This window comes from Panthera leo, chromosome C1, assembly GCF_018350215.1.
Source record: "Panthera leo isolate Ple1 chromosome C1, P.leo_Ple1_pat1.1, whole genome shotgun sequence".
NCBI classification, from domain to species: Eukaryota; Metazoa; Chordata; class Mammalia; order Carnivora; family Felidae; genus Panthera; species Panthera leo.
Genome location: NC_056686.1, coordinates 13871911 through 13899788, shown reverse-complemented (window position 1 = coordinate 13899788; position 27878 = coordinate 13871911). Strand labels below are relative to the sequence as shown.

The 27878-nt window shown below is 50.3% G+C and overlaps 1 protein-coding gene across 2 annotated transcripts; it reads left to right on the top strand.

Moving 5' to 3' along the window:
* The first annotated feature begins 20 nt into the window (after positions 1-20).
* EMC1 (ER membrane protein complex subunit 1) lies at positions 21-27569 on the top strand. Of its 2 annotated transcripts, none has more exons than XM_042949840.1 (23): positions 21-137; positions 2988-3112; positions 3702-3767; positions 4014-4107; positions 4962-5090; positions 6926-7052; positions 7598-7747; positions 8064-8231; positions 8726-8797; positions 9144-9203; positions 9852-9974; positions 10741-10837; positions 11176-11295; positions 12927-13126; positions 13290-13439; positions 14080-14241; positions 14572-14691; positions 19547-19684; positions 22830-23003; positions 23585-23795; positions 24687-24771; positions 25878-26007; positions 26163-27569. In XM_042949840.1, exons 1-23 carry the CDS (start codon positions 37-39, stop codon positions 26340-26342), a joined length of 2982 nt encoding a protein of 993 aa, XP_042805774.1. In that variant the 5' UTR covers positions 21-36; the 3' UTR covers positions 26343-27569. The 2 variants fall into 2 exon arrangements, with proteins under 2 accessions (XP_042805774.1, XP_042805773.1); XM_042949839.1 differs by having other exon boundaries at positions 11173-11295.
* The last annotated feature ends 309 nt before the right edge of the window (positions 27570-27878 follow it).

Here is a 27878-nt window from a genome sequence, read left to right as displayed (position 1 = left end):
TGCCGGGCCGGCGGCGGGCCGGCCCGGGCTCCTATCATGGCGGCGGCGGTAGGGGCGACTCTTTGGCCCTGGCTCTGGGCCGCCCTGCTTGTCCTTTCGGACGCGGTCTACGAAGACCAAGTGGGCAAGTTTGATTGGTGCGTGCGTGTGGGGCCTGTTCGGGAAATCTGTGGCTATTTTCTCAGTACCTATGTGGTTGCTAAAGGGAGGGCCGTTACAGGCAGCAGGATCGGCTGCATAACTTGCCGGGCTCAGTGCAAAATGAAAATGTGGGACCCCGCGTTGAAAAATGAAGAGTTTTGAGATGGCCAGAGCAGAGCATTAAACCAAGCGTGAGGGGCACTTCTAAGCCAGTCCCTGGGTGACAGGTCGCGAGCCCGTGAAGCCGGCCCTGACCTTCAGGCATGCTTGGCTTTGTGGTCAGAGGTCACTGCTCCATCCTCCCCCGTCAGGCCCTGTTTTTGTGACTCAGGTTTCTGATCTACTGGGTGTCGGGGGTCGACAGCCCCTTGGTGAGCTCTCGTTCTTCCGCGACTTGGCGTCTCTTGGGTATGTGAACAGAGGCTTGGGTCAAGACAGGTCCTAAACCGAGTGCCCTTTCTGCTCCCTTCCAGGCAACTTCGACCCTGGGCTCAGAGTAAGACCCGGCAAGCCTCACATCAGCCGGGAGGTGCCATTAACTCATTCATTCACTCGCTTACTCACTCTCGCCCCCTTCCTTAAGGTCCTGGAATTGGTTTGCTTTTATTTGAAACTAAACTTTGCCATTTAAGGGTTGTGCGATTTTGGGAAAGCGACTTAACCGCGCTGTGCCAAGGTTTATCTGTAAAATGGGTTTACTAGTAGTCCATTGTTACCTGCAGTAGTTGTAAGGATGAGTGAGATCGTTCCTTTAAATTAGTACAATGCCTGGCTCATTGAATGCAATTAGTGAATGTTACCCGTTATTATTACTGTTCAGGGAACAGTTTATTCTTCAGAGCCCAGCTTGGATACCTCCTCTTCTGTGCAGTCTTTTCTGTATCAGACACATTGATTCATGTATTTGTTGAGTGCTTGCAATGGGCCAACAGGTGTTCTAGGTGCTGTGGATACAGAGTTAGGAAGGAGCTCAGTCTGGTGGGGCAGATGTATCTGTATGTGACATAAGACAGTGTGACAAAGGCAACTCGAGTCACACTAAAAAGTTGTTTTTTTTTTTTTAATGCTTTTTTATTTATTTTTGAGAGCAGGAGAGAGGCAGAGTACGAGTAGGGGAGGGGTGGAGAGAGAGGGAAACACAGAATCCGAAGCAGGCTCCAGGCTCTGAGCTGTCGGCACAGAGCCCGATGCGGCCTGAAACTTGTGAACTGTGAGATCATGAGCTGAAGTCAGAGGCTTAGCCGACTGAGCCACCCAGGTGCCCCTCGAGTCACATTTTTAATGATATGTGGAAATCCTTAGAATGTAATATGTGAATATTACATGCGTACAGCGTATTCATATATATGTGCTTGTGATATTCCAACTTCCCAAATACTAGGTATATGCAATTTACAAATAGAAGAATAAACAGAAGGAAATACCCTAAAACACTAAAAAGTTTATAGTGGTGGTATTTTAAGCATTTTAAGATTAAAAAATACTTTTACATAGTTTTAATATCTTCTACAACGAGCAGGCATTACTTTTGCAGTTCGAATAAAAGATAGCAATGTATTTTTTTAAGTTTATTTATTTGTTTCGAGAGAGTGTGAGAGAGAACAAGAGCTAGAGTGTGCGTGAGCAATCGGGGAAGGAGCAGAGAGATAGGGGGAGAGAGAGAGAGAATCGCAAGCTTATCCGTGCTGTCAGTTCAGAGCCCGCTGTGGACTCAAACCCACGAACCGTGAGATCATGATCTGTGCCGAAACCAAGAATCAGATGCTTAACTGACTGAGCCACCTGGCACCCCAAAAGATAGCAATATTTTAAAAGAGAGCTTGGGTATTAGAGTCCGAAGTTCTTAGTTTTGTGTTTCTAGTTCTGACAGTAACTAGCTGACCTCAATAGACATTAGTTCAGTTATGTGTAAAATGAGAGTAGTCATTTATTGCTTGTAAAACCAAACTAGTAACGTTTATCCTATGTACTTCATAAAGCATTTAATAGATATAGCAAGAACTAAGTATGTGAAAATACAAGTAGAAACTGTCAAATGGCACATAGGTCTATCTGCTCAGTTTCTTTAAAAAAGAAGACAAAACGACGACAACAAAAAACAACCGGACCAAACCACACAAGAGAAATTTAGTGCAAATGCCATGTGTGTTTAGTTTGCCAGAGATGAGAGTATTTCTTGCTTAACAGCCATGTGTGGGCACCTCCTGTGTACTTGGTAGTGAGCCATGCAGAGTTAACTATATTCCCTTTATGCTAGAGAATGGCGTTCAAAGTTACGGGATCTATTCCAAGGGAAGTCTGAGTAATGAGTCAAATGGATCGCAAGCATGGAGTGGGCTCAAAAAGGCTGTAGAGAACAGAAGCCTGACCCCATCTATGGAGTTTGGTTGGAAAATCTGCATGATTTTTTTTTTTTCTCCAGAGCTCAGTGAAAATAGAAGGGCAAGTTGGATTGTATGCTTGTGAACAACAGGCTTTGTGTCTGTTTCCTCATGTGTAATAGGAGCGTCTAGTCCCTCTATTAACGAAGACCGAGAGGACTAATGTTTATTCCAGGGGGGCTTTGGTCAGATGTGTCACTTGAGACAAACATGTGAACTTAAAAGGAAGACTTGCACTTCTTATCTACCAGAGTGTATTCTTTCTCCTTGTTCTGTTTGCTTCTGACTACATTGCATAGAAATCTTGCTTTTGGTCGGATCTCGTTAACAGACATTTCTCCTGTGTCCTGAGATAAGGACCTAAGATGGTGACAACCTCACGTATTGGCACAGTTGTCTTTTCCCTAAATATTTTGTGCAGTGATGATTTTGACCCCTGTCACTGCCCTGTACTCTCTTCCTCAGGAGACAGCAGTATGTTGGGAAGCTCAAGTTTGCCTCCTTGGAATTTTCCCCTGGATCCAAGAAGTTGGTTGTGGCCACAGAAAAGAATGTGATTGCAGCATTAAATTCTCGGACAGGGGAGATCTGTGAGTGACCTGTGTAGGCCATTAGCTTGGGATGGGATGGCTGACCATAGTGAATCCAGAATGGCCTATGGCTTAGGTAGTCTTCCTGGCTGCAACTCAAGTTAGGGACAGGTTGGCCAAAAGATGCATCTCTTACTGCGAGTAAGAGAACTCCTGCGAGTTCTTAAGATACTGCTTCAAAAAACCCGTTCTTTTATTCTGCAGTAAAGGTTTGGATGCCACTCCAATTCCTTATGCTGCTTTCATGGATGTTTTTAGGCACTAAGATTGTGTACATGCAATTTACAATCACTGCTTTTCTTGTGGATCACAGAGATTTTGTTTTGTCAATCGTACGTTTAGGGTGGCAGCGGGTATGGGAAGTGAAGAGACTTCAGACTGGGATAAGAGTCGCTCCTCTCAACCCTTCCTCCCCTCCTTACCTAGTGAGTGGGAGGAGACCATTGCCAGTTAGCTGTAATCCTTCTCTCCTTTGAAAAAAATTGGATACTGCTACGCAAACAAAGAGCTCTTCAGTTCTCCCCTACCTGTCTCCTTGGATGCCTCTCTTTTATAGTTTATAGTAATTTCTGACTCTCATGTTTCTCAGTGTGGCGCCATGTTGACAAGGGCACAGCAGAAGGGGCTGTGGACGCCATGCTGCTCTGTGGACAGGGTAAGCAGAGTCCTGCTTTGTCTCTCTCGTGGTGTTGGCCCCATCTCCCCATTCCTTGGTTCCTTCCTTTGTGCAGGGTTGGCTAAGAAAGGAGAAGGGGTGTTTTCAAAAGGAAAGGACAGGTATCGCAAGTAACTTCCATTTGCGTCCATACGTCAGAGGTGCGGCCATTGCGCACAGACTGTCGGAGGAGGCTACAGAGGGCCAGTTGGGGAGATGACTTCACCGTGGTCTTTTCTCTTCCAGATGCAATCACTGTGTCCAATGGAGGCCGGATCATGCGTTCCTGGGAGACTAACATTGGGGGCCTGAATTGGGAGATTACCTTGGACAGTGGCAGGTAGAGGGCAAAGAAGCTGTATTTCACCTAGGCTTGGCGTGAGGCTTTGCTGGAACACAGGTCTGCATGGACAGCAATTCCGGGTCTTTTGGCTTTTTTCCTCACGGACCACCGAAGAGCCAAAGAACATCAAACACCCAGTGTCTTGATGAGTTGAGGTCATGGAACATGTGGTTACTCTGCCAGTGTTTATTGAACCCCCGTAGGCGCAGATTTCTGTGCTAGGTGCAGAGTGTATCCTTGCCCTCGAATGGTGGTCCTCATCTTACCGTGACTTGAGAACTCTGTGATGTCCTAGGTATAAGAATGTCATGTAAACCTCCCAGTGTTTTAATTTTACGTTGCGAGAGCAACTTGGGCTACTGTTACACCTTTGCTGGGGTTGTTTCCGTTCCAGGGTCGTTTGCAGTAGCCTATGCCTCTTCTGATAGTAATGTATTTGGCAAACACTTGGCAAGCCCTCCAGACAGTGGGAACACACGTGTGAATGTGAGATCAAGAAACGCACTGTTGGCTGGGGGAGGCAAGCACGTAGCCTTCAGTGGCAGTACTGTGTGAAGGTTGCCACGGTAGAGGGATCACCTGCTTGCTGTGCAGTCCTGGGGGCCGGGGTCGGGGGGAGCAACCCTTAGGAGGTTCCTGGGGTCTCAGGGGAGCAGAACAGCCGAGTGGTTGGAAATGTAGCTCCTCAAGTCAGCCAAGCACAGGCAGAGCCAGTATTGGGATTCTGATGCGTTTGGCTCCAAGGCCTGCTTTCTCACCTACCAAGCTGCAGTGGTAGTGTTCCAGATCGTCTCCTCTAGTCCGAGGCCCCGGAGGTGCCAGGCCGTGCTCACCCCCGTACCTGTGCTCAGTTTCCAGGCGCTCGGGCTGGTAGGCCTGCAGGCATCAGTGAGGTACATCGCGGTCCTGAAGAAGACCACTCTTGCCCTGCATCATCTCTCCAGTGGGCACCTAAAGTGGGTGGAGCATCTCCCAGAAAGGTAAGGCCACCTTCCCAGCCGGTGATGACTGCCTCGGCCTGCTCTCCACAAGCCCCTGTGTCTCCTTGAGGGTTGAAGCGTTTGTTCTGGCTCAGGCTCACCTTATATTGGCATCACATGGATGGTGTTGGGCTCACTAGATGTAGGCCTGCGCTCCAAGGCCTTGCTACCTCTGGCGTTTCCTTTGCAGTGAGGAGAAAATTCTCAAACTGGGCACTAGAGGCAGTCCGGCAAAGGGAGTGGCTCACTTGCTCCTGGTCATAACACTCTGGGCTTTTTGACTTCTGGTTCAAGTCAGACTAAGCCTTTCTCTCTCTCTCTTTCTTTCTTTTTTTCTTTTTAATTTTTTTTTAAATGTTTATTTTTGACAGAGAGAGACAGAGCATGAGCGGGGGAGGGGCAGAGAGAGAGGGAAACACAGAATCCCAAGTGGGCTCTAGGCTCTGAGCTGTCAGCACAGAGCCCGACGCGGGGCTCGAACCCACAGACCGTGAGATCATGACCTGAGCCGAAGTCGGACGCTCAACCGAATGAGCCACCCAGGCGCCCCTCTTTCTTTCTTTTTTAATGTTTACTTATTTTTGAGAGAGAGCGTGATCAGGAGAGGGGCAGAGAGAGAGACTGAGAATCCCAAGCAGGCTCCATGTTGTCAGTACAGAGCCCGACACGGGGCTTGAACCCATGAACTGTGAGATCATGACCTGAACTGAAATCAGGAGTCAGTCTCCTAATCAACTGAGCCACCCAAGTGCGTCTTCAGTTGGACTCAGCCTTTCATTCATGTTATGAATCAGAACAACTGAAGAAGAGGCCAGGGTAGGAGCAGGGTGAGGTTTGAGATGGTTTCCAGAAGTCCTAGATGTGGAAAGCTGGGAGAGATTAGGAGGCAGGGAGGAAAGGAAAAGATTGGCTTAGACCTGTGGCCATTTTCAGAGTGTAAAACTCAAGTTCCTATGTGGCCAAGTGCATGGCATCCTGGAGCAAAGGAGGCCCAATGGGGCTTGCCGGCAGCTGCAGTGTGCCTGGCTGGCCTCCAGGGGGCAGCCTTACCCAGCAGATTGGCGCCCTATAGGAATGCCTGGGGGTGCCATTCCTACTTTTAAGAAGAGCTAGAAATCTGATTTTTACATGTAAAGTCTCAGTTCCTTTTTTTTTTTTTTTTTTTTTTTATGGTTTATTCCTGTTTGAGAGAGACAGAGTGCAAACGGGGGAGGGGAAGAGAGAGAGGGAGACACAGAGTCCGAAGCAGGCTCTAGGCTCTGAGCTGTCAGCACAGAACCCCATGTGGGGCTCGAACTTGGAATGGCAAGATTGTGACCTGAACCGAAGTCAGATGCTTAACTGACTGAGCCACCCAGGCGCCCCTGTAAAGTCTCAGTTCTAAATATTGACGACTATTTAAAAAACAAACAAACAAACAAAACAAAACTGTGAGCCAAACAAAACCTACTTGGGGACTGCTAGTTTGTGACTTCTGGCTAAGGACTTGACTGATTTTATTTTATTTTATTTTATTTTATTTTATTTTATTTTATTTTATTTTATTTTTTAAGAACGTTTATTTTTGAGAGAGAGAGATACAGAGTGTGAGTGGGGAAGGGGCAGAAAGAGAGGGAGACACAGAATCTGAAGTAGGCTCCAGGCCCTGAGCTGTCAGCACGGAGCCCATTGCGGGGCTCGAACTCACAAACCAGGTCGGGCAAGTCCAAGTCGGGCACTTAACCGACTGAGCCACCCAGGTGCCCCAGGACCTGACTGATTTTAGAGGACCCCTGAGATGGGCCTGTCCCACAGCTGAAGCTGTTGCTCCTTGCCTTTTTTCTTCTGTCTCTTAGTGACAGCATCCATTACCAGATGATGTATTCCTACGGTTCTGGGGTGGTGTGGGCCCTCGGAGTCGTTCCCTTCAGCCACGTGAACATTGTCAAGTTTAACGTGGAAGATGGAGAGATTGTTCAGCAGGTATGGTCAAGGCATCGGCTTGAAGAGCCTTGTGGATTGTGGAGGGGAATAGATGGAGCCCTTCTTTGCATCCAGGACCAGAGAACTTGGCCGGAAGCCATTCGTGGTCCCTGATTCTGGTCACTTGGGACTCTTTTCCTCTCATCCAGTGCTTGTTTAAAGCCCTCACATTTGCACACGGTGCTCTACTGGGGCGGCTGAAAATTACATAGGTTGCTTTCATTGCCTGTGAGTTTCTTAGAAGATGATACCGTGAGATAGCGAGGAAACCACATTTGATAAATATAGTGGAGAAATGCTTACCTGAAGTATCAGGTCTTAAAGACGACTGGGTATGTTTTTCCAGTGACCAGAAACAAAATCCTGATTTTCTCCAACTTTGGAGCTCTTGAGAGGTTGGGAGGGATGGGAAGAAGTCCTTTAGAGCCAGCCGTGAAGAACCTTTGAGCTTAGCCCCCCGTGAGATTGGTGGTGACATTGCTGATGAGCCGAGAGGGAAACGTAAAAATTCTCACGAACCTCTCACTAGGCTATCTTTCCTGTAGGTCAGGGTTTCAACCCCCTGGCTTCAGAGTCTCACCGGAGCCTGTGGTGTGGTGGATGAGGCTGTGCTGGTGTGTCCTGATCCGAGCTCACGGTCCCTCCAGACCTTGGCCCTGGAGACGGAGTGGGAGTTGAGACAGATCCCACTGCAGGTGAGAGGTAGTGCTGCGGCCCTCTGGCCCAAGGCCTTGGCTTTGCCGCTTAGAAAAGTCTTTCTCCTGGTGATGCTGCTTCCTTCCTGAGCCTTGGCAGTTGCTGGGAAAAGGTCAGGCTTCTGGCTGACCTGGTGTGAGGGGAAATGGGCCACTCCTCTCTTTGGGGAACCTGAATGGGAGCTTCCGGAGCCACATGCCATGGCCTAGTTACTTTCACTGGCAAAGTGGGGCAGGGGAAGCAGGCCTGGGATGGATCAGTGGATCAGTGACTTGCCTGCGTTTAGCCCTAATCCTCTTTCTTCTTGCCCTTCAGTCTCTTGACTTGGAATTTGCAAGTGGGTTCCAGCCCCGGGTCCTGCCCACGCAGCCCAACCCGGTGGATCCTTCTCGGGCCCAGTTCTTCCTGCAGTTGTCTCCGAGTCACTATGCTCTGCTGCACTATCGTCACGGGGTCCTGAGTCTGCTCAAGAACTTCCCACAGGTAACCGCAGGCAGCATAGGATTCAGGCGGATCTAGCCAAGTCACGAAGCTAGAAAACCCTGCCTCTGAATCTGTAGATGTTTCCTCCGGGTCCAGACATCTCTGTGTGTGCTTTGAGAGGGGTTAGCCTTAGAGCAGAAATGGAACACTTTTTTTCTGAGAGTCACAAAGAATGTTGAGAGTAAAACTAGGGCCTTCCTCTGAGTCTGCAGCAGGGTGGGGGTGTTAATTCGAGCTTCCGTGTAGATACTAATAACAGCATGAGATTTATGACTGGCCTGTGCCTGTGTTGGAGGTACGGGGAAAGGCTTATGTGCAGCTATGGACGCACCTGGGGCCTTCGTCTGTTCTCATGTGCCCTGGCTGCTGTGCTCCAAAGTCAGGAGCACTTTTAGCCTCAAGGCCTAGGGGACCTCCCTGTAGAGGTGCTCCTCTGTAAGGCCACTGGCTGGTACGGGCCCCATTTAGGAAGTGGCACTTTGCTTTATTCCCAGGCTGCCCTAGTGAGCTTTGCCACCACTGGGGAGAAGACGGTGGCTGCGGTCATGACCTGTCGGAGCGAAGTGGTGAGTATTGAGAGTAGCATCTCCTCCTATCTACCAGGAGCCCTGAGAGCCAAAAGTCGGGGCGGTTGGAATGCGGGGGGCAGGAAGCCGTTGAGAAATAAGTTCTCGCTGGTTCTACAGAACTTTCTGCACACCCCCTTGTCCCCGGGAATGAACCCTAATATTACAACCTCACTTTTCCCCTGGGGCTGCTAAGGGCTGCACAGGCTCTCTGGGCAAGAGTCAGGAGTGAGGTTTGTCTTCTCCAGGGGCTGAGACGACACAGAAGTGAGAGCTTCGTTTTGGTGCCTGGGGAATGACCCTTTGGCTAAATTTTCTCCTCCTGTCCTTCTCTTCTCCCCCGCAGAAACCTAGCAGTTCTGAAGATGGGTCACTGGGGAGTTTTTCGGAGAAGTCTAGTCCTCAGGTACAGTGTGGCATTGAGTACTAGCATTGGGCATCTGGCATCGTGCCAGACCTAGAGACAGGGGCGGCCCTCCAGGGAAGCTGGGAGCAGCTGAGGCTTGGAGCGGGTCTCCCGGAGCCCTCAGCCTCACATGGGGTTCGCCACGTTCTGTAAATGAACTCCGGTTTCTCTGGATCCTCTTTAGTTGGGAATTTGGAAGGAGAGACCCTAGAATCTGTTCTTAAGCACTTTTGCCCCTGGCGCTCAATTTCCCTGTCTCTTCTGCGGTCCTGGCTGGTATTGCCAAGTGGTAGTCTGTGCATCTGCATCGGGGCAGAGTGTGGGACCCTGGGTGGCACGCTTGTTGCTGCGTCCCCCGTCCCCGAAGCTCCTCTGGAGAGCTCTGTGGCCCTACCTCTGGGAAGTCTGCTGCGCCGCACCGACTTCCTTCTGCAACAAGTACGGCAGTTGTAGTTCTGTTTGTTGACTCAGGTACCTTACTTCCGTCTCAGGATTAAGCTTTCTTTTTTGCTTTTGTTTTCCTTTGCGTGTATTTCCTCTTTTGGCCTGGTCCCCCTCTAGGGTGGTTCACCCCAATTCTTGGACGTCCTCTGTGGGGCTTTGCTTTGGGGGATCTCTCGAGTTAACCCGTGCCGTCCGTACCCACAGGACTCACTGGCGTGCTTCAACCAGACCTACACCATCAATCTCTACTTAGTGGAAACGGGTCGGCGGCTGCTGGACACCACCATCACCTTCAGCCTGGAACAGAATGGCACTCGGCCAGAGCGGGTGAGTTGGGGCCTTGGTCTTGCTCTGTCCTGTGAGCCTCTCACCGTGAGCCTCGCTTCCTCAGGGCCAGCTCGCAGCCTGGGGCCCTGGATTAGGGCTCTCCGGACACGGGTTCTAGTTCTTCCTGAGCAGCCGACCTGTCGCAAGTCCCTGTGAATCACAGCAGAGGCGGGTGTCATTTATGCCAAGCGGTGAGCGTGCCAGGCGCTGTGCTGAGCTTTTCATAAACGCACTAATCGACTGGACCCCGCCTGTCACCAGCCTTGTGAAGTGGCTCTACTACCCTCATTTTACCAGTGAAACTGGGCCTGGTGAGATTCAGGATGCCACCCAGAGTCACGGAGCTAGTAAGGGGTCACCGGTGCCACAGCCTGCACTTGCGGTTGTCGCCCCGCATTGCCACTCTGCGCGTTCAGGGTGTTCTTCAGCCTGTCTGGGGCCGTGGCTTCTTCGTCTCCAAAATGGAACGTCTGATCTGAGCCTTCTGCTCGCTTTGCGGGGGATTGGAGCACGAGGAATGACGCGGCGCCCGGGAAGCACGCAGGTTCCTCCTTGGGGAGGTCCGAGCTGCAGCCTAGCACCCCTGCGTCGGCTCCGACGAGTTCACGTTACCTCGTGGGGGGTCTGAGTGGTAGCCGTATCGTTTACACAGCGAATAACACCGTGAGCCGGGCCTCTAACCGCTCCCTATGCCTCGGCCTTGGGGGTCTGGTGCTCAGAGGCGTGCGGATGCTCGCCGACTGCGTGGTTCTCACTCTGCCCACAGCTCTACATCCAGGTGTTCTTGAAGAAGGATGACTCCGTGGGCTACCGGGCCCTGGTGCAGACGGAGGACCACCTGGTGCTGTTTCTGCAGCAGCTGGGTGAGCAGACCTCCTTCGGCCCTCTTCTTTTTCTTCAGGCCTGCCCAGATTTCTAGTCAGACTCTATTTTGGGGTCTGTGGACCGGCTGCTGCCAAAGATTCCAGCGGAGTGTAGCCTGAATGTTTCTTAGAGCCATATGTCACCTGCTTTTGAGTAATCCCTTAGCATGCTAGGGTGGGGTATGGAACTCCCCTTACTTGAGCTGCTGAATCCCCCCTTCCCCCGCTGCTTCTCTGTCTCCCGCAGGGGCTGCTGGAATCCCTGAGCCACGGAGAAGAGTGCGTTCCGGCGATGGGGGAGGCGGGCTTGGCTTTTGTAACCGGGGTTTCTGTAGCAGGGAAGGTGGTGCTGTGGGGCCGGGAGGAGTCGCTGGCGGAGGTGGTGTGCCTGGAGACGGTGGATCTGCCCCTGACTGGCGCGCAGGCTGAGCTGGAAGGCGAATTTGGCAAGAAGGCGGGTAGGCTCGGAGGCCGGGACAGCAGGGCTGCTGGAGGGGCCGCCCCGGGAATGGGTTTGGCAGTTAGACCACAAGAGACGCTGGCTCGTGGCCTCCCCGGCTTCCTGGGCGCAGTCGTTTTGCCAGTCTGTGTGGACCTAGCTCTGTGACCAGTTTCCGGGGCGTTTGTGGCCATGGGATTTAGGTCACCGTTCTTCTTTCTGAAGGAGTCTCTTGTGCATCCCTCTGTGGCGAGATCCTGAGGGAAAGGAAGCTTGGCTCAGTAGAATGACAGCTACTGTTGCCTCGGTACCTCGGTTCTCCAGGCACTGTGTCAGGCATCCCCAAACCCCAGCCACATCTTTCTGGAGAGGTGTGACTGGGCGGGTGCGGTTGTCGTGGTGACTGGCGGTGCCCTCTGACGCCGGCCAGTCCCAAGCCGCAGGCTGGACTTGGTTCACTCCCGTCTGGTCAGTCCTGCCTCCCGCCTCTCCCTCCCTCCCCTCACCTCACTCCGCAGCTGGTGTTTCCTCGGCCTCCTCTGGGCCGGGCACCCCGGTAGGCATTGTGGATTTTCTTGAGCTGAGGATTAATTTGACTTTACTATTCATTTCTGCTGCCCGGATCCAGCAATTCAAGGTAAAATCTGCTTCCTGCTGCCCTGTTGCTCGTTCCCTGCTCGCGTGGCTAGCTTTTGGTTGGTTCTTTGTTTGTCCTGGCCGGCATCGATGAGGTGCCTACCGTGTGTGCATGGACCGCTGGGGCTGTGACTTGTCCCGTTGGCTCTCCTCTTCCTTGAGCTGAGGTTGCTGCAAAGTAGGATATGCAAAGGCACTACTTTTCAGTGAACGCTCGCCGTGGACCCCGCATGGTGTGAAGTCCTGTGTGTATATCCTGTGGTCTAATCTTCCCAATAGCCCAGCAGACGACAGGTGGTTTTACAGATGAGGAACCAGAGGTCAGAGGTTATGTACAGGGGTCACCCAGCTAATAAGTAGTAGAGCTGGGATTTTAATTCAGGCGACACCAGAGACCGTGCTCTTTATTCACACTGGCTGGCTCCGATGGCCACGTTGACCCTCCAGAGGAGACTCGAGGGTGGCATCCTCAGTCACGGGGTGGGGTGGAGTGAGTGATAGCTCTGGGGGTCAGTCATCACTTGGTCTGTCGGGAATAGGTTAAATAGCTGACGGGGTGGGAACGAAGCAGTGGGTAATGGGAGTACCTGTCCACAGTGCACCTGCCTCTGAGTCCTGCACCCCGATACTCTCCCCTCTTGTGGCTTTGTCGCGGCACCCAGAAGCTTTCCTCTGGCCATTCTGGATGCGGGCCGTGGCGGAGACATGCCAGCATGGCTACAGCCTGCGTGGCTGACCCCTGACCTCCTAGTTAGTCTCCTCTCCCAAGATTCCAGGAGGTGGAGTACTGTGAGCCAGGAAAGCAGGTTTCGGAAGTTCCTGCATGGCTGTACCTGAGCGTGAGATGGGCAGCTTCAGACAAAGGACTGCCCGTTAGACTTGCAGCCTGGCGTGTGATGACTTGAATGCCCCACAGGAGCGGGAGAGACCCCTCGCCAAGAGAAGCCCCTTGCTGGCAACACCTAGTCCGATGAGGAGGGAGCCTCAGTTGTGTTACCTTTTCCTTGACACCAGACGGCTTGCTGGGAATGTTCCTGAAACGCCTCTCGTCGCAGCTCATCCTGCTGCAGGCATGGACCTCCCACCTCTGGAAGATGTTCTACGACGCTCGGAAGCCCCGAAGCCAGATTAAGAATGAGGTCAACATTGACACCCTAGCCAGAGACGAATTTAACCTCCAGAAGATGATGGTGATGGTGACGGCCTCAGGCAAGGTGAGGGCGTTTGAAGCCCCGGGTACCCAAACCTTCTGAGGCTCCCCGAGTGGGAAGCAAAAAGCCTCTGGTAGGGGACAGGGCCAGCTCTAGTCTCCCAGGATAGGGTCGGTTCTTCGGCTTGTCTCTCTAGTAGCGAGCCAGTTATTTGTTTATCTTGCAGCTTTTTGGCATCGAGAGCAGCTCTGGCACCATCCTGTGGAAACAGTATCTCCCCAACGTCAAGCCAGACTCCTCCTTTAAACTGATGGTCCAGAGAACTACCGCCCATTTCCCCCACCCCCCGCAGTGCACCCTTCTGGTAAAGGACAAGGTGAGGCTGTCCTCCTCGGATTTGAGCCAAAGTAGGTGTGGCTTTTCAGTGTTTTGCAAGCCGAATTTCTCCGGGGCCTTTGGAATGCTGGGATAGCTAGGGACGGGTGTTCAGGGGTTAGGCAGCTGTTTGCCTGAGTGGTGGGAGCATCTTGGACCGATGGGGGGGCGGTTGGCTCTGGAGGAGGTGTGACGTCACCAGACCTGGAACGAGCCAGCTCTCCTCGTTCCCAGGGACACAGGCCACCGGTTTCTCTTTAGACGAGGGAGAGCAGGACACAAGCTGTTTCTCTCTGCCTCCCAGAATTAGCTGGATTTTTGTGGATTCACTCTATGTCCTTAGAAAGGCGGTTTGGTAGACACTGCCGAATCGGTCGGTGCCTGACCGTTTTGTTTGTTCCTCAGCATGTCCGGTGCTTGGTTAACTTTGCAGCCACAGGCAGTTTACCTGTTTCCCTTCTGACACGCTAGCCTCAAGGACCGTTCCCGCTGAGGCAGGACTTGATTTTGCACAGAGGGAATCCACCCAGAGGGCACTGGGGAGGCTGTCACAGCTGAGCTGAGGTCCCAGCTCTCCAGATGTACCCTTAGCGTTTGCCTTCTTTTCTGGTTGGTGGAGTCTGACTGCTTGACCATTTCAGGAGACGGGAATGAGCTCGCTGTATGTCTTCAATCCCATTTTCGGGAAGTGGAGTCAGGTGGCCCCCCCGGTGCTGAAACGCCCCATCTTGCAGTCTTTGCTTCTCCCCATCATGGATCAAGACTACGCCAAGGTGCTGCTGTTGATCGATGATGAGTACAAGGTGCGAGACTTTCGAGTGGCCGGAGGGCATCCAGGAGGGTCAGATGTGGGGGGAGGTGTGTGGTCGGAGCTGGTCAAAGCAGCCAGCACGTGTGTGGGCTTGAGGGGCGTCTCTGAGCCACCCGATGGCTCTTCCTGCACCTGAGAAAACTCGGGCTCTCAGCAAAAGTAGACTTACGCCCCACGTCGGGTCAGTGGACTTCAACTCTTTTAAGATTTGCTATTTTATTCTTAAGGCTCTTTTTGGAGGTGAACAGTAACGAGTCTTGAGAAACTGTATGGAGAGTCCTTTTCCTTTAATTCCTTCCTTGGGCTGTCTGGGGTTTTCAAGGTCACGGCGTTCCCAGCCACTCGGAATGTCTTGCGACAGCTCCATGAGCTCGCCCCTTCCATCTTCTTCTATTTGGTGGATGCAGAACAGGGACGGCTACGTGGATATCGACTTCGAAAGGTAGGGAAGGCGCCTCGTGGCAGGACCTTTTGGGGAGGAGTAAGGGTGTCCCTCGGATGTTCCGCCAAGAAGTGGATCATAGCATATGCATTCTGTTGTAGACGTATCAGCATAATCCCGATGTCTGATTCGCGGTCATTTTCATACTGAGCAGCTGCTATGTGGCAGACGAGGGTCTAGGTGCTGTGGAAAGAGGGGTGCCCGATACATGAAGTCTGCCCTCGTGGAGGTTTTTTTTTAAATTTTTAAGTTTATTTTGAGAGCGAGAGAGAAAGTGGGGGAGGGGCAGAGAGAATCCCAGGCAGGCTCTGGGACGTGAACTCCTGTACCACAAGATCATGACCTGGGCCAAAGTCGGACGCTTAACCGACTGAGCCACCCAAGTGCTCCTCCCCTGGGGAGTTTTTATTCCATGTTCTTTTTCTATAGCAGAGAGAAGGGATGTTGTCCATCCTTGAGCGGGTGGGAGGTGGGAACCCGGGTTGAGTAATGAGTCGTACTTTCTGTACGAGGATGATGTTATTGACCCACTCCTGATGGAATGTGTGCTTTGAGTTTTATTTTTAGATATGAGATTGATTTGTTCTAATGCTGACATACTTGAGCCCCGCACTAGCAAACAGTCTAGACACTGGCTCTGGGGTCCAGCTCTGAGGTTCACAAGGGGCTGACTTTGGCCTCGTTAGTAGGGCTGTGGACAGAAGGGATTTGTGGACTCACCAGAGGCCCTCCATCCTGTCCTGCAGGGTCTTTTGAGAGGCAATACCGTGTAGAGCTGAAGGGCTTGGATCCGGCTGTCTGAGTGAAGCCAAGCTCTATCACTTGTTAACTTTGTAACCTCGGGCTTATGACTTCTCCAACCCTCTGTTTTCTCATCTGTGAAATAAGATGATTGTAGGATCTACCCCCATAAGGTTGTAAATCACATGAAGGTGTAAATCACATGAAGTAATGTCCGGCACATGATAAATGCCATCTAAGTTTTAGCTGCTGTTGTCCTAAAAATGTTAAAGAAAAAAAAAAGTGTCCTTTCCTGACGTTTTGTAGCAGCCGATCTTTACAGAAACAGCACGGGAACGGTCTCCCTGGAAAACATCTTTTTTAGTCTTGTGGGTGAAAAAAAATTGTCCCTTCAAGTTGATAAAAACGGGACCTTGAAAGAGATGGTTCTTTGTGGTAGAGGGGAGCAAACTCATGGGTGTCATGATCAGTGGAGTCCTAAGGACATATGGGAGGAAACAGTAGCCAAAGGAGGACAAAGGACACTAAGCTTACGTGGGAAATAAGCCAACTGCAGTCTTGGGTCGTTGACCTCCAGGTGAGCGTACTGGCGACCTTACCCCCTGGGGAGGTTTTCGTGCATTCAAATGGCTTCACAGGAGCCGGTGGCGGTGCAGCTTGATTTGCTCTTAATACAAATTTTATTTCAAAAAAAAAAAACAACTTAAGTTACGCATGTTGTAAATATTGATCCAGAAGCACACAGAACATGAGCAGACCTCTGCAGATGGAGTGCGTGTCAGTAGTTGGCCGTGCATCCTCCCTTGTCCTTTCTGTGCATTTGTAAATACTGGAGTCATGGTGGTATGGACCACAGAATGTGTGGGGTTCATATTCAGGTTTTCTTACTTAGTGGAATTTGTGAAATTTCTTCCTTTTATTTAGTATGTTTTCTACCTCATTATTTTGTTAAATCCATTGTTTGTCAATGTACAGTATTGAGAAAATGCAGAACCATGAGGTTACGGCTCGCTCGTTCACAAGAGGAACGCGGTTGTGTACATGGCCCTCAGATCGGGAAGCAGCATATGGCACCGGGACCCTGGGGGGCTCTTGTGTCCCTTTCTTTTTTTTTAAATGTTTATTTATTTTTGAGAGAGAGAGAGAGAGAGAGAGAGAGAGAGCATGAGCTGGGGAGGGGCAGAGAAAGAGGGAGACACAGAATCTGAAGCAGGGTCCAGGCTCTGAGCTATCAGCACAGAGTCTGACACGGGGCTCGAACTCCCAAACTGCGAGATCATGACCTGAGTCAAAGTTGGACGCTTAACTAACTGAGCCACCCAAGTGCCCTTCTTGTGTCCCTTTCTAGTCTCTCTCCCTGCCCACCCCCCGCCCCCAAGGCTCCACATATATGCAGTATGGATGTATACTAATGTATTTAGCTGCTTGGGTGGTTCAGTCAGTTTTTTAAGCATCCGACTCTTGATTTTGGGTCAGGTCATGATCTCACGGTTTGTGGGTTCAAGCCCCATGTCTGGGTCTGTGCTGACAGCACGGAACCTGCTTGGAATTCTCTCTCTCCCTCTCTCTCTCTCCCCCTCCCCCGTTCATTCTCTCTTTCTCAAGTAAATAGTTAAAAAAAATGTTTTTAACTATAAAGCTATATGTATTGGTTTTCTTTGACTATAAAGAACATTTCCTTGTATGGAACCAGAAAAGACCCCGAATAGCCAAAGCAATCTTGAAAAAGAAAACCAAAGCAGGAGGCATCACAATCCCGGACTTCAAGCTATACTACAAAGCTGTAATCATTAAGACAGTATGGTACTGGCACAAGAACAGACACTCAGATCAATGGAACAGAATAGAGAACCCAGAAATGGACCCACAAATGTATAGCCAACTAGTCTTTGACAAAACAGGAAAAAAGAGCCAATGGAATAAAGACAGTCTCTTCAGCAAGTGGTGCTGGGAAAACTGGACAGCAACATACAGAAGAATGAACTTGGACCACTTTCTTACACCATACACAAAAATAAACTCAAAATGGATGAAAGACCTCGATGTAAGACAGGAAGCCATCAAAATCCTTGAGGAGAAAGCAGGCAAAAACCTCTTTGATCTTGGCCGCAGCAACTTCTTATTCAGCACGTCTCCGGAGGCAAGGGAAACAAAAGCAAAAATGAACTACTGGGACCTCATCAAAATAAAAAGCTTTTGCACAGCGAAGGAAACAATCAGCAAAGCTAAAAGGCAACCACAGAATGGGAGAATATATTTGCAAATGACATATCAGATAAAGGGTTAGTATCCAAAATCTATAAAGAACATAGCAAACTCAACACCCAAAAACAATCCAGTGAAGAAATGGGCAAAAGACATGAATAGACACTTCTCCAAAGAAGACATCCAGATGGCCAATCGACACATGAAAAAATGCTCAACATCACTCATCATCAGGGAAATACAAATCAAAACCACCATGAGATATGCTTTTACACCTGTCAGAATGGCTAACATTAACAACTCAGGCAACAACAGATGTTGGCAAGGACGCGGAGAAAGAGGATCTCTTTTGCATTGTCGGTGGGAATGCAAGCTGGTGCAGCCCCTCTGGAAAACAGTATGGAGGTTCCTCAAAAAACTAAAAATAGAACTACCCTACAACCCAGCAATTGCACTACTAGGCATTTATCCACGGGATACAGGTGTGCTGTTTTGAAGGGACACATGCACCCCCATGTTTATAGCCGCACTATCAACAATAGCCAAAATATGGAAAGAGCCCAAATGTCCGCTGACGGATGAATGGATAAAGAAGATGTGGTATCTGTATACAATGGAGTATTACTTGGCAATCAAAAAGAATGAAATATTGCCATTTGCAACTACGTGGATGGAACTGGAGGGCATTATGCTAAGTGAAATTAGAGAGAGACAAAAATCATGTGACTTCACTTACATGAGGACTTTAAGAGACAAAACAGATGAACATAAGGGAAGGGAAACAAAAATAATATAAAAACAGGGAGGGGGACAAAACAGAAGAGACTCAAATATGGAGAACAAACTGAGGGTTCCTGGAGGGATTGTGGGGGGGGGGATGGGCTAAAGGGGTAAGCGTCACTAAGGAATCTACTCCTGAAATCATTGTTGGACTATACACTAACTAATTTGGATGTAAATTAAAAAAAAACCAAAAACTGTGTACATACACACACACACACACACACACACACACACACACCAAAAACCAAAAAAAACCAAAAAATATTTCCTGTAATGTTTCAGGGTCCCTGCCAGCTTAGTAATTTACTGCTGGCCTCAGATACAGGAATCTTTTTTTTTTTTTTTTTAATGTTACTTAATTTTGAGAGAGAGCGTGCACGCATGAGCAAGCAGGGGAGGGGCAGAGAGAGAGGAAGACATGGAATCCGAAGTGGGCTCCAGGCTCTGATCTGTCAGCACAGAGCCCAAAGTGGGGCTCCAACTATGAAGAGTACGATGATGGCCTGAGCCAAAGTCAGACGCTTAACCAACTGAGCCACTTAGGCACCCCTAGGAATCTTCACCTTCAGTAATAAAGTGGTAAACTTTCTTTGGATATTTCTTACTCAAACAGTGAGATACCATGGAATATTCCTCTCCTTTCTTACTAGCTTTAGTATCTTTCTGAACCAAACCGAGAGTTCCAAAACTCCTGCACAAACTAGATCCTTATTACTGTTTTCTTAGGAGCTCTGATCTCCATTTCTTCCAGCACAGAGGCCCCAAATAGAGGAGTATGGGACGTATCTGGCTACAGCTCTTGTGGGTCTAAGTGTGCTCTCCAGTTTATTTATTTATTTTTAAAATTTTTTTTAACGTTTATTTTTGAGACAGACAGAGAGAGACAGAGCATGAACAGGGGAGGAGCAGAGAGAGAGGGAGACACAGAATCTGAAACAGGCTCCAGGCTCTGAGCTGTCAGCACAGAGCCCGACGTGGGGCTCGAACTCACGGACCGTGAGATCATGACCTGAGCCGAAGTCGGATGCTTAACCGACCGAGCCACCCAGGCGCCCCTCTTTTTTTTCTTTTTTTTTTTTAAGTGCTCTCCAGTTTATAAGTGCTGGTTCTCTTGCCCTGGCCCTAGGATCTTACCACTGAGCTAAGCTGGGAGCTGACTATTCCCCCAGAAGTACAGCGCATCGTCAAGGTGAAGGGGAAGCGCAGCAGCGAGCACGTTCATTCCCAGGGCCGCGTGATGGGGGACCGCAGTGTGCTCTATAAGGTACGGTTCAGCAGTCTGGTGTCAAGTAGAGGGGCAGTGGCTTGGATTCTGGCTCTAGGATTTGGCAGATACTTGACCTTGAGTGAGTCATTTCATTCCTTTGAGCCTTAATTTATTGTCTGTAAAACGAGTATAACATACCCTGTTCCTAGGGTTGTTGTGTGATCACACGAATGCTCACGTGTAGCATAGTGCCTGGCGCGTGGCCGCTACCCACTAGAGGTTAGCTGTTGTTACTAGTGGTAGCGCTGATAGAACTTTCTGGGGTTGAGCCTTAGCTGATCCATTAGAAACCCCACCTCTGTGGTCCGACACTAGTTAGTGGGGAAGGGAGGGAGACAGAGAGGTGGCCAGTGGGCTGCAGCACCTCGGGGAGAGAATGCAGTCCTTGTAGTAGTGGTCATTGGTTACACCCTCTGCAGAGTGGGGGGTTGAGTTGGAGGAGGAGATGGGATAGAACAGGGTAGTGCGACCCGGGAGCCTTGACGAGCAGGCTGCTTTCCCCAGGCGTGAGGCCGTGCCGCAGAGTGCAGGCCTGCTGGGCTGTCCACGTACAGACTTAGCTCTGCCGCAGGCTAACTTCTGTCCTGGGTAATTTGGGTAGGCTCCCCGAAGGTCTGTTTTCAAGAATATACCGGAGATAAGAGCACCGACGTCACAGGATTGTCTTGAAGATTGACGATAACACAGACCGTGGTTAGTGTACTGCTGTGTAATTAATGCTATTGGAGCCATTGATCTGAAATCTTTATTGATGGGTGCCTTCCACGTGACTGCAGTCAGTTTGACTTATTCAGAACAACCAAAATAACAAATTCTAAAGTACGTTTGACTTGTACTAGAGAAAAATACATTCACTATGTGATTTACCTTTATGAGGTGAAATTTACTAGAGTACTTGTGTTTTTCTGTGTTGAAAAAGTAGAGTAGATTGAAAAAAAAAGAATAGATTCATATTCATCACACACATTGTTTAGTCTTTTTTCAATAAGCCTTTTGTTTTGGCCTAATGTTAGATTTACAGGGAAGCTGCAAAGACCATGCATCGAATTTGGTTATTCACCCTTTACCTGGTTTCTCCTGGGAGACTGTGGTACATCTGTCTGAACTCAGAAACCGGCATTGGTGCAAGACTGTTAACTAAACTCCAGACTTTCTTCGGGCTTCACCAGGTTTTTCGCTGAGGTCCCTCTCTGCCGCAGGCCCCAGCCCCAGACCCCATGCTCCACATAGTGGTCCTGTTTCTCTAGTCTCCTCCACTCTGTTCCGTTTTTCAGTCTCTCTTTGTTTCTCATGATCTTGGTGGATTTGAAGAGTACTGGGCAGGTGTTTTGTAGGCAGTTTTTGTTTGATGTTTTTCTCACGGTTAGACTTTGGTTGGGGTTTAGAAGGAATACCACAGAGGGGAAGCTGTACTTTTTTCTTTCTTTTTTTTCTTTCTTTCTTTCTTTCTTTCTTTCTTTCTTTCTTTTCTCTTTCTTTCTTTCTTTCTTTGTTTCTTTCTTTCTCTCTCTCTTTCTTTCTTTCTTTCATTTTTTTTTGAGTGCTATGAGGATGCCAGGTACTTTTTTAGATTCTGGGATACGTTAGTGAACAGAATAGACAAAATTGAGGCTGTTATATATTCCGGAGAGGCCAATAATGAAAATAAATAGATAAGTTTACAGCAAATTAGAGGTTGATTACAGAAAAATGTGAAACTGAGAAGAAGGAATGGAGAGCTGGGATTGGAAGGGGGTGCAATTTAAAATAGGAATGTTAGGAGGGCCTCACTGAGATGGTGACACCTAAGTGAAACTTGGACGGAAGGAGGAAGGGACAGTGTGTGATAGCAGGGGAAGAACCTTCTAGACAGGAAGGCCAGAGTGGGCCTGGAGTGTTCCAGAAATGGCAAGGATGGTGTGATTGGAATGGGGTAAGTGAGGAAAGTCCAGGCTGCTGAGGTCGGAGGGTGGCAGGTGGCGGGGCATACCACAGCTGCCACTCTGGCCTTTAGGCCACGTGAGATGGAATGCCAGTGGGGAGTTGGGAACACAAATGTGACGTAAACGACCAAGATGAAGGGCTCGCTCAGCCTGCTGTGTTGAGACCAGAGGGCCGAGGGAGAGAGCAGGCAGACCGCGTAGGCTGTTGTAGTAACCCCAGGGATGTGGTGGCGGCTTGACCAGGGTCGGTGGGGTGTGAGGAGGGACCAGATTCCAGGTGTGTCTTTAGGTAGAGCCAGTGGGATATGCTGATGGATGGGATGCTTGGGTCTGTGCTGGAGAGAGAGAAGGGGGAGTCCAGGATGGCTTGGAGGTCTCTGGTCTTAGACCCTGACACAGGGCCCACGGGAAGCAGGCTTTAGGCAGGGGCAGGACAGGAGTTCCCTTTGGGGCGTGTCAGGTGTGAGATGGGACATTTACGAAGAGATACTGAGATGGCAGCCTGTCAAAGCCTGGAATTCGGGGAGAGTCTGACATAGATACACAGCCTTGGCCATTGCCAGCTCCTGTGGGTGACGTGACCATGAGAGCGAGCATAGACGAGGTCCAGGAGCCCGAAGAGATGAGGACTCCGCAGAATAGACTGAGAAGGAGGGGTCCGTGGGGTGGAGGAGAAGCAGGGGGGCACGTGTCACGGACACTAGGCGGAGAAGGTGTTTCCAGAAGGGGTGACCGCCCTGTGTCACATTGTACCAGCAGGTCAGGGAAGACCAGAGCAGACTCGGCCATTGGCTTAGTGGTAGGGAGGGCAGTGGTGGAGAGAAACAGTGTCGCTGCAATGATGACTTAGGTCCGTGAGTGGGCAGACCTGTATCTTGAGTTAACCATTTGGTGTGTCTGTGACGTGAGCAGGTTGCGTAACTGACTACCTTGAGCCTTTCCTCGCCTACCAAATGTGGAGAGCCACAGCTCCACCACAGGTTTATGGGATTCAGTGAGGCGATGTAGGCCAAGCACCCGGTGTGGCACGCGGCACCCAGGGACTCTGATCCAGTGCAGGGAAGACGAACTCCAATAGGAAGCTCTTCTGACCAGGAGGTCTGGTTTCTCCTCCAGGCTGGCAGGCTCCAGGTCTCCCGCACTGCCCAGGGCTCACAGCAGAGTGGAGCTCGTGATTTGCCATCGTGGTTCTGAAGGACCTCTTCTCTCCTTCTCCCCAGAGCCTGAACCCCAACCTGCTGGCCGTGGTGACGGAGAGCACAGACATACACCACGAGCGCACCTTCATCGGCATCTTCCTCGTTGATGGTGTCACCGGGCGCATCATCCACTCCTCCGTGCAGAGGAAAGCCAAGGGCCCCGTCCACATTGTGCACTCCGAGAACTGGGTGGTGGTAAGGAGGGGCAGATCTACAGGTGTCACTACCAGGGACGTGACACAGTCAAGAGCGCGTGGCTGGTCTCCCCGTGTCTCGAATCCTTTCATCGCCTCTTGTTGCAACCAGTGGCTGCTTTGTGTTTTTGTAGGATCCAAACCCCTGGATGGCAGTTGAGACAGGCTCAGAAATTAGACCACCTGGGGCTGATGCCAGCCCTGCCTTTTCCTGACTGTATAACCTTGAACTAGTTATTTGAGCCAGTGTGTTGCATCATTTGTGAAGTAGAGAGAGCAGAGTGTCCTGTGGCCTAGGTTGGGACGACGCCTGCCACGTAATAAGCGCTCAAACGCTAACTTGCTGTTCTGCTTTCTGAGTATCTTGAAAACCCCTTTTGTCTTATGGTGCACTTTGGATAAAACTAGATAAAACTACCCTGAAAGTTAGTAAACTTGGCAGCAAGGAAGAAAAGTGGGGTGCTGGGTGGTTTCTTTCCTCCCTGGACGTGTAGCTCGTCGGAAAGCTGGCTTCCTGTGGAAGTTCCCCTTTCCCGCCGAGCCAGCAGCCGCGTCCCAAGCTGCCCTCTCTTCTCTCTGCAGTACCAGTACTGGAACACCAAGGCCCGGCGTAACGAGTTTACCGCGCTGGAGCTCTACGAGGGCACCGAGCAGTACAACGCCACCGCCTTCAGCTCCCTGGACCGTCCCCAGCTGCCCCAGGTCCTCCAGCAGTCCTACATCTTCCCCTCCTCCATCAGTGCCATGGAAGCCACCATCACCGAGCGGGGCATCACCAGCCGGCACCTGCTCAGTGAGTGACCAGGGGAGGGTATCCGGGGTGGCAGGGTTTCCGTAGGGCGTCACACTGAAGGACACGGTTGGAGACGCGACACTGGCACACCCTGTTTGACCACCGTAGGGGAGGTTACTGAGGAGGGCTTTGTTTCAGCCGAGAAAGTTCCTTAGTCTGGCTTTGTCACCTGTAAGAGACGGCACGACTCATTTCTGATGAGCCACGTCACTTCTCTGTCAGGCATTTTCACCTCACCCAGCAAATTGAGCCCTGATGTCATGTCTGTGCTGATACTGCGGAAACCCGCAGGGGTTAGGGTCTCCTTCTGTGTCTGGGTGCGGGACTTAGTGACAGCTTAGCAGGCTGCTTGGTCTGCTGGATTTTACTAGAGATGTCAGGGACTCTCAGCTCCGACAGGCACTTGGATCACTAGTTTATTCTCAAATCTGTGGGTTTCCCAGATTTGGTCCCTCCATCCTGTAACCAGCAGGCTCTCCTGTGGCCTGCAGCGACACGCACACACCTGGTGTTCTGGTGTTCGGCCAGCGGCGGGGACGCCCGCTTTGTTGGGGCGGCTGTCACTGGAGGGAAAGGAGAGGGCTGAAGAGATCAAGTGGCCTTCTGCGCTCTTCTCTCTCATCATACCCATTTCTTGATTCTAGAACTTGATTTCCTGAGGTCTCAGGATGATGTGTGAAGAAACCAGTATCTTCAAAAGTGGGAACCTTCATTCAGACCCATGTGTATTCTTGAATTACTGTTTTTGGCCACTTAAGGGCACTTCAGTGACCCAATTTTTGGTTTGAAACTATCTTAAATTTCTGTGATAATGACATTTTTGTGACTAGCCCCGATTTGGGATTGGATCACTGTGTGAACATTTACTTCTGTTGACTTGTTTCTGTGTAGTTGGGCTACCTTCCGGAGCAATTCTTTCCCTTCCTAAGGCCTTGCTGGATCCCCGCCGTCCTGAGATCCCAACAGAACAAAGCAGGTGAGACCTTGCAGGTGGTGCTGAAGGCTCTGACCCTGAGAATGTGACCTATCGAACAAACCTGGTCCTTGGCCTGCTGTCTGCCGTTCTGCTGTGCTTGGGGCTGGGGTCATAGCCGTGAACAAATCCAACAAAACTCTCTGCCCTCATGGAGCTTAACATTCTGGTGGAGGAGGTTAAATGAGATAAGCAAGAGAAATGATGTTGTGTTAGGTACTTGTAAATGCTACGGAGAGAAAATCAAAAAGGGATTGGGGCTATGAAGGGTTGGGGAGGGGTACCTGGGGGTGAAATTTGAGAGGGTGGCCTGGGAAAGCCGCTCTGGAAAGGTGACTGTGGAGTGAAGCCTCGGAGGAGGTCAGAAGCCAGCCTGTGGATGTAAGGGAAGACTTCCAGGCAGGGGGCAGCCAGTGCCTGTGCCCTGAGATCATGGCTGGTGAGCCAGAGGCAGGGAAGAGGCCACAGTGGCCGCAGCAGCTAGCAGGGATGGGGGGACACTAGGAAGTGAGCTCAGGGAGGCCATGGGGGCTGGGTTATGTGGGGAAGTCAAAAGCTTGGCATTGTTAGTAGTCATTTTTTGTGTTGACCGCCATCATCTCTGCATATTTCTCCACCTCTGTCCCGAATCCTCTTCACTTAGGGGTGTGGGGAAGAGGGAGCAGGAAAAGGGGAACAGGGGGAAAGGGGGTGTTGGTTTGGAGAGAGGGGCGGCTGAAGCTGGGGAGACACGTGGGAGGATCCTAGGGTTTTCCAAGGAGCACGGACCGAGTCACTGTGGAGCAAAGAGCAGGAATTGGCCTAGTGTGGCTCTGTGGGTGAGTTTTAGAGTGGCCCTGACTTTCCTCCTCTAGGGTGAAGTTGCATTCTGTTGTTTTCTTAGATTTAGAACGAGGTAGGAATCCAGATCTTACTCTCCACACAGGTTTCTTTCTTGTAGCCCTTGCTGACATTCAGCTGCTAAATTTTTAACTACGTGATGCAAGTAGATGTTGAAGGAAGATCTGAGGCTAGATATGTGGCCTGGAAACCTCCTGGGACTCAAAAAGGGCAGCCAAGAGATCCCCTTGCAGGAGTTTTGAATGCCAGTCCTGGCTGATGTTTTGCAGAGAGGAGAACCTAATCCCATACTCTCCAGACGTGCAGATACACGCAGAGCGATTCATTAACTACAACCAGACGGTTTCTCGAATGCGAGGGATTTACACGGCTCCCTCAGGCCTGGAGTCCACTTGTTTGGTGAGTAGAGCCCACAGCCGCTGTGTGTGATCGCTGCTTTTCGGTTCGCCCCAGAAGACAGCTGAGGATTCCATATCTTTTCTTACCAGAGTTTGAGGTCATGGTGGACCGCTGGCCACCTTCCTTACGTATTTCTCGCTCCTTTTGCCTTCTAGGTTGTGGCCTACGGCTTGGACATTTACCAAACTCGAGTCTACCCATCCAAGCAGTTTGACGTCCTGAAGGACGACTATGACTACGTGCTAATCAGCAGTGTCCTCTTTGGCCTGGTGTTTGCCACCATGATCACTAAGAGACTGGCACAAGTGAAACTCCTGAATCGGGCCTGGCGGTAAAGACCCAAGACCCACTGCCAGAGAACAGAGAGCCGAGGGCTGAGAGGGTCAGACAGGAAGCTGGAGTGTGACAGGCCAGGGGAGGATGTGTGTTGGGTGTTCGTGTCAGCGGAGTCGTGGGGAAGAAGAGGGACTCTTGTGGAGACTCCTTCCGGGACACGTCTGCTGCGGTGTTGGTGGCGCACGGAGGCTGAACTCACACGTTGTCTCAGCCGAGAATCTCAAAGCATCTCGACGGACTTGCCCTCAACGTCTGAAGGCTATCGCCCTGTTTCCTTTTTTTGCCCACTCGTGAATGTTGTTGTTTCGAAGACCCCCAACAGATTTTTCTCTTTTGTGAGGCCTGCCTAACTTGATTGTGGTTTGCCTCTTGTGTTTCCCAGACCTGTCCAGAGATCTTTCTGCTTCCCGGCCTCATGCTTCAAAGTCCAGAGGGCACTCTTACTGATAACTCCACCTCGCAGGTGCTTTTGCTGTTTTACGTCGAGAAAGAAGATCCAGGCTTAGTTGAGGCTTAAAGACTGATCCAGCTTCTCATGGGCTTTCTCCAAAGAGTTGAGGAATCTATATATGGTGTCAAAACTCACTTTAACTGAGCCCCTTGTTTGGAGGCTGTCATTCATCAGGGTGGGCCACCCTGTCCTTGATTCAGTTCATCAAAGTCGAGTGCGAAATAGTGTCCTAGTTTGTTGGGTCCGTGCTTTTCACCTAAGTTGTGTGCAAGCTGAGGCCTTTTTTAATCCTACTGAATTGTGTCAACCTGCAAGAGATTTTCAAGGAGGAGACAATCTACCATTTCGTGGTACCTGCTAACCTCTCGTTTCACCCCCAGGCTGTAGTCCTCTTCTGACCTAGAGGAAGTTGTCCTGTTCAAGAACCTCATTATTTATTTTTACTTTTAGATATAAATTAATGAGTGCCTCACCGTGTTTCTCCTAAAGTGAGTAGATTTTAAATGTTACTGTTGTAACCTTTGCAGCTTTAAAAGAGGGGAGAGTGGGGGTAGGGGAAGGAAATGGGCATTTTGTGGATGAAGCATTGCTGATTGGTTGGGCTGTTGTCTCTGCTACGAATGGAAGAAGTCCTAAGAGTTTCCTTTGTTCACGGATCTGGGAACGATGGAGTTTTTCTTTACTGTGGAAATGACATGTGCAGAGGAGACCATCTGTAGCCTTGCGGGCAGAGCGGTATGCTTGGGTGTCTGAATAAAGTGAATGGTGAACGGCACGAATGTCAGTCCTTTTTTGTGGTGTGGGATTTGGAGGCTACTTCTGCATTAGAGGGGACAAAAAGCTATGCAGAAATGGAGTGTATTTGAATAGGAAGCGTGCCAATTCAATCATATAAGAGTTGTGTTATTGAAAAACAAAATGAAATCTGGGGCAGCTGGGTGGTTCAGTCAATTCAGCGTCTGACTCTTTTTTTTTTTTTTTTTTTAAGTTTATTTATTTCTGACAGAGTGAGAGTGAGTGTGAGCTAGAGGGGAGCAGAGAGAGAGGGAGACCCAGAATCTGAAGCAGGCTCCAGGCTCTGAGC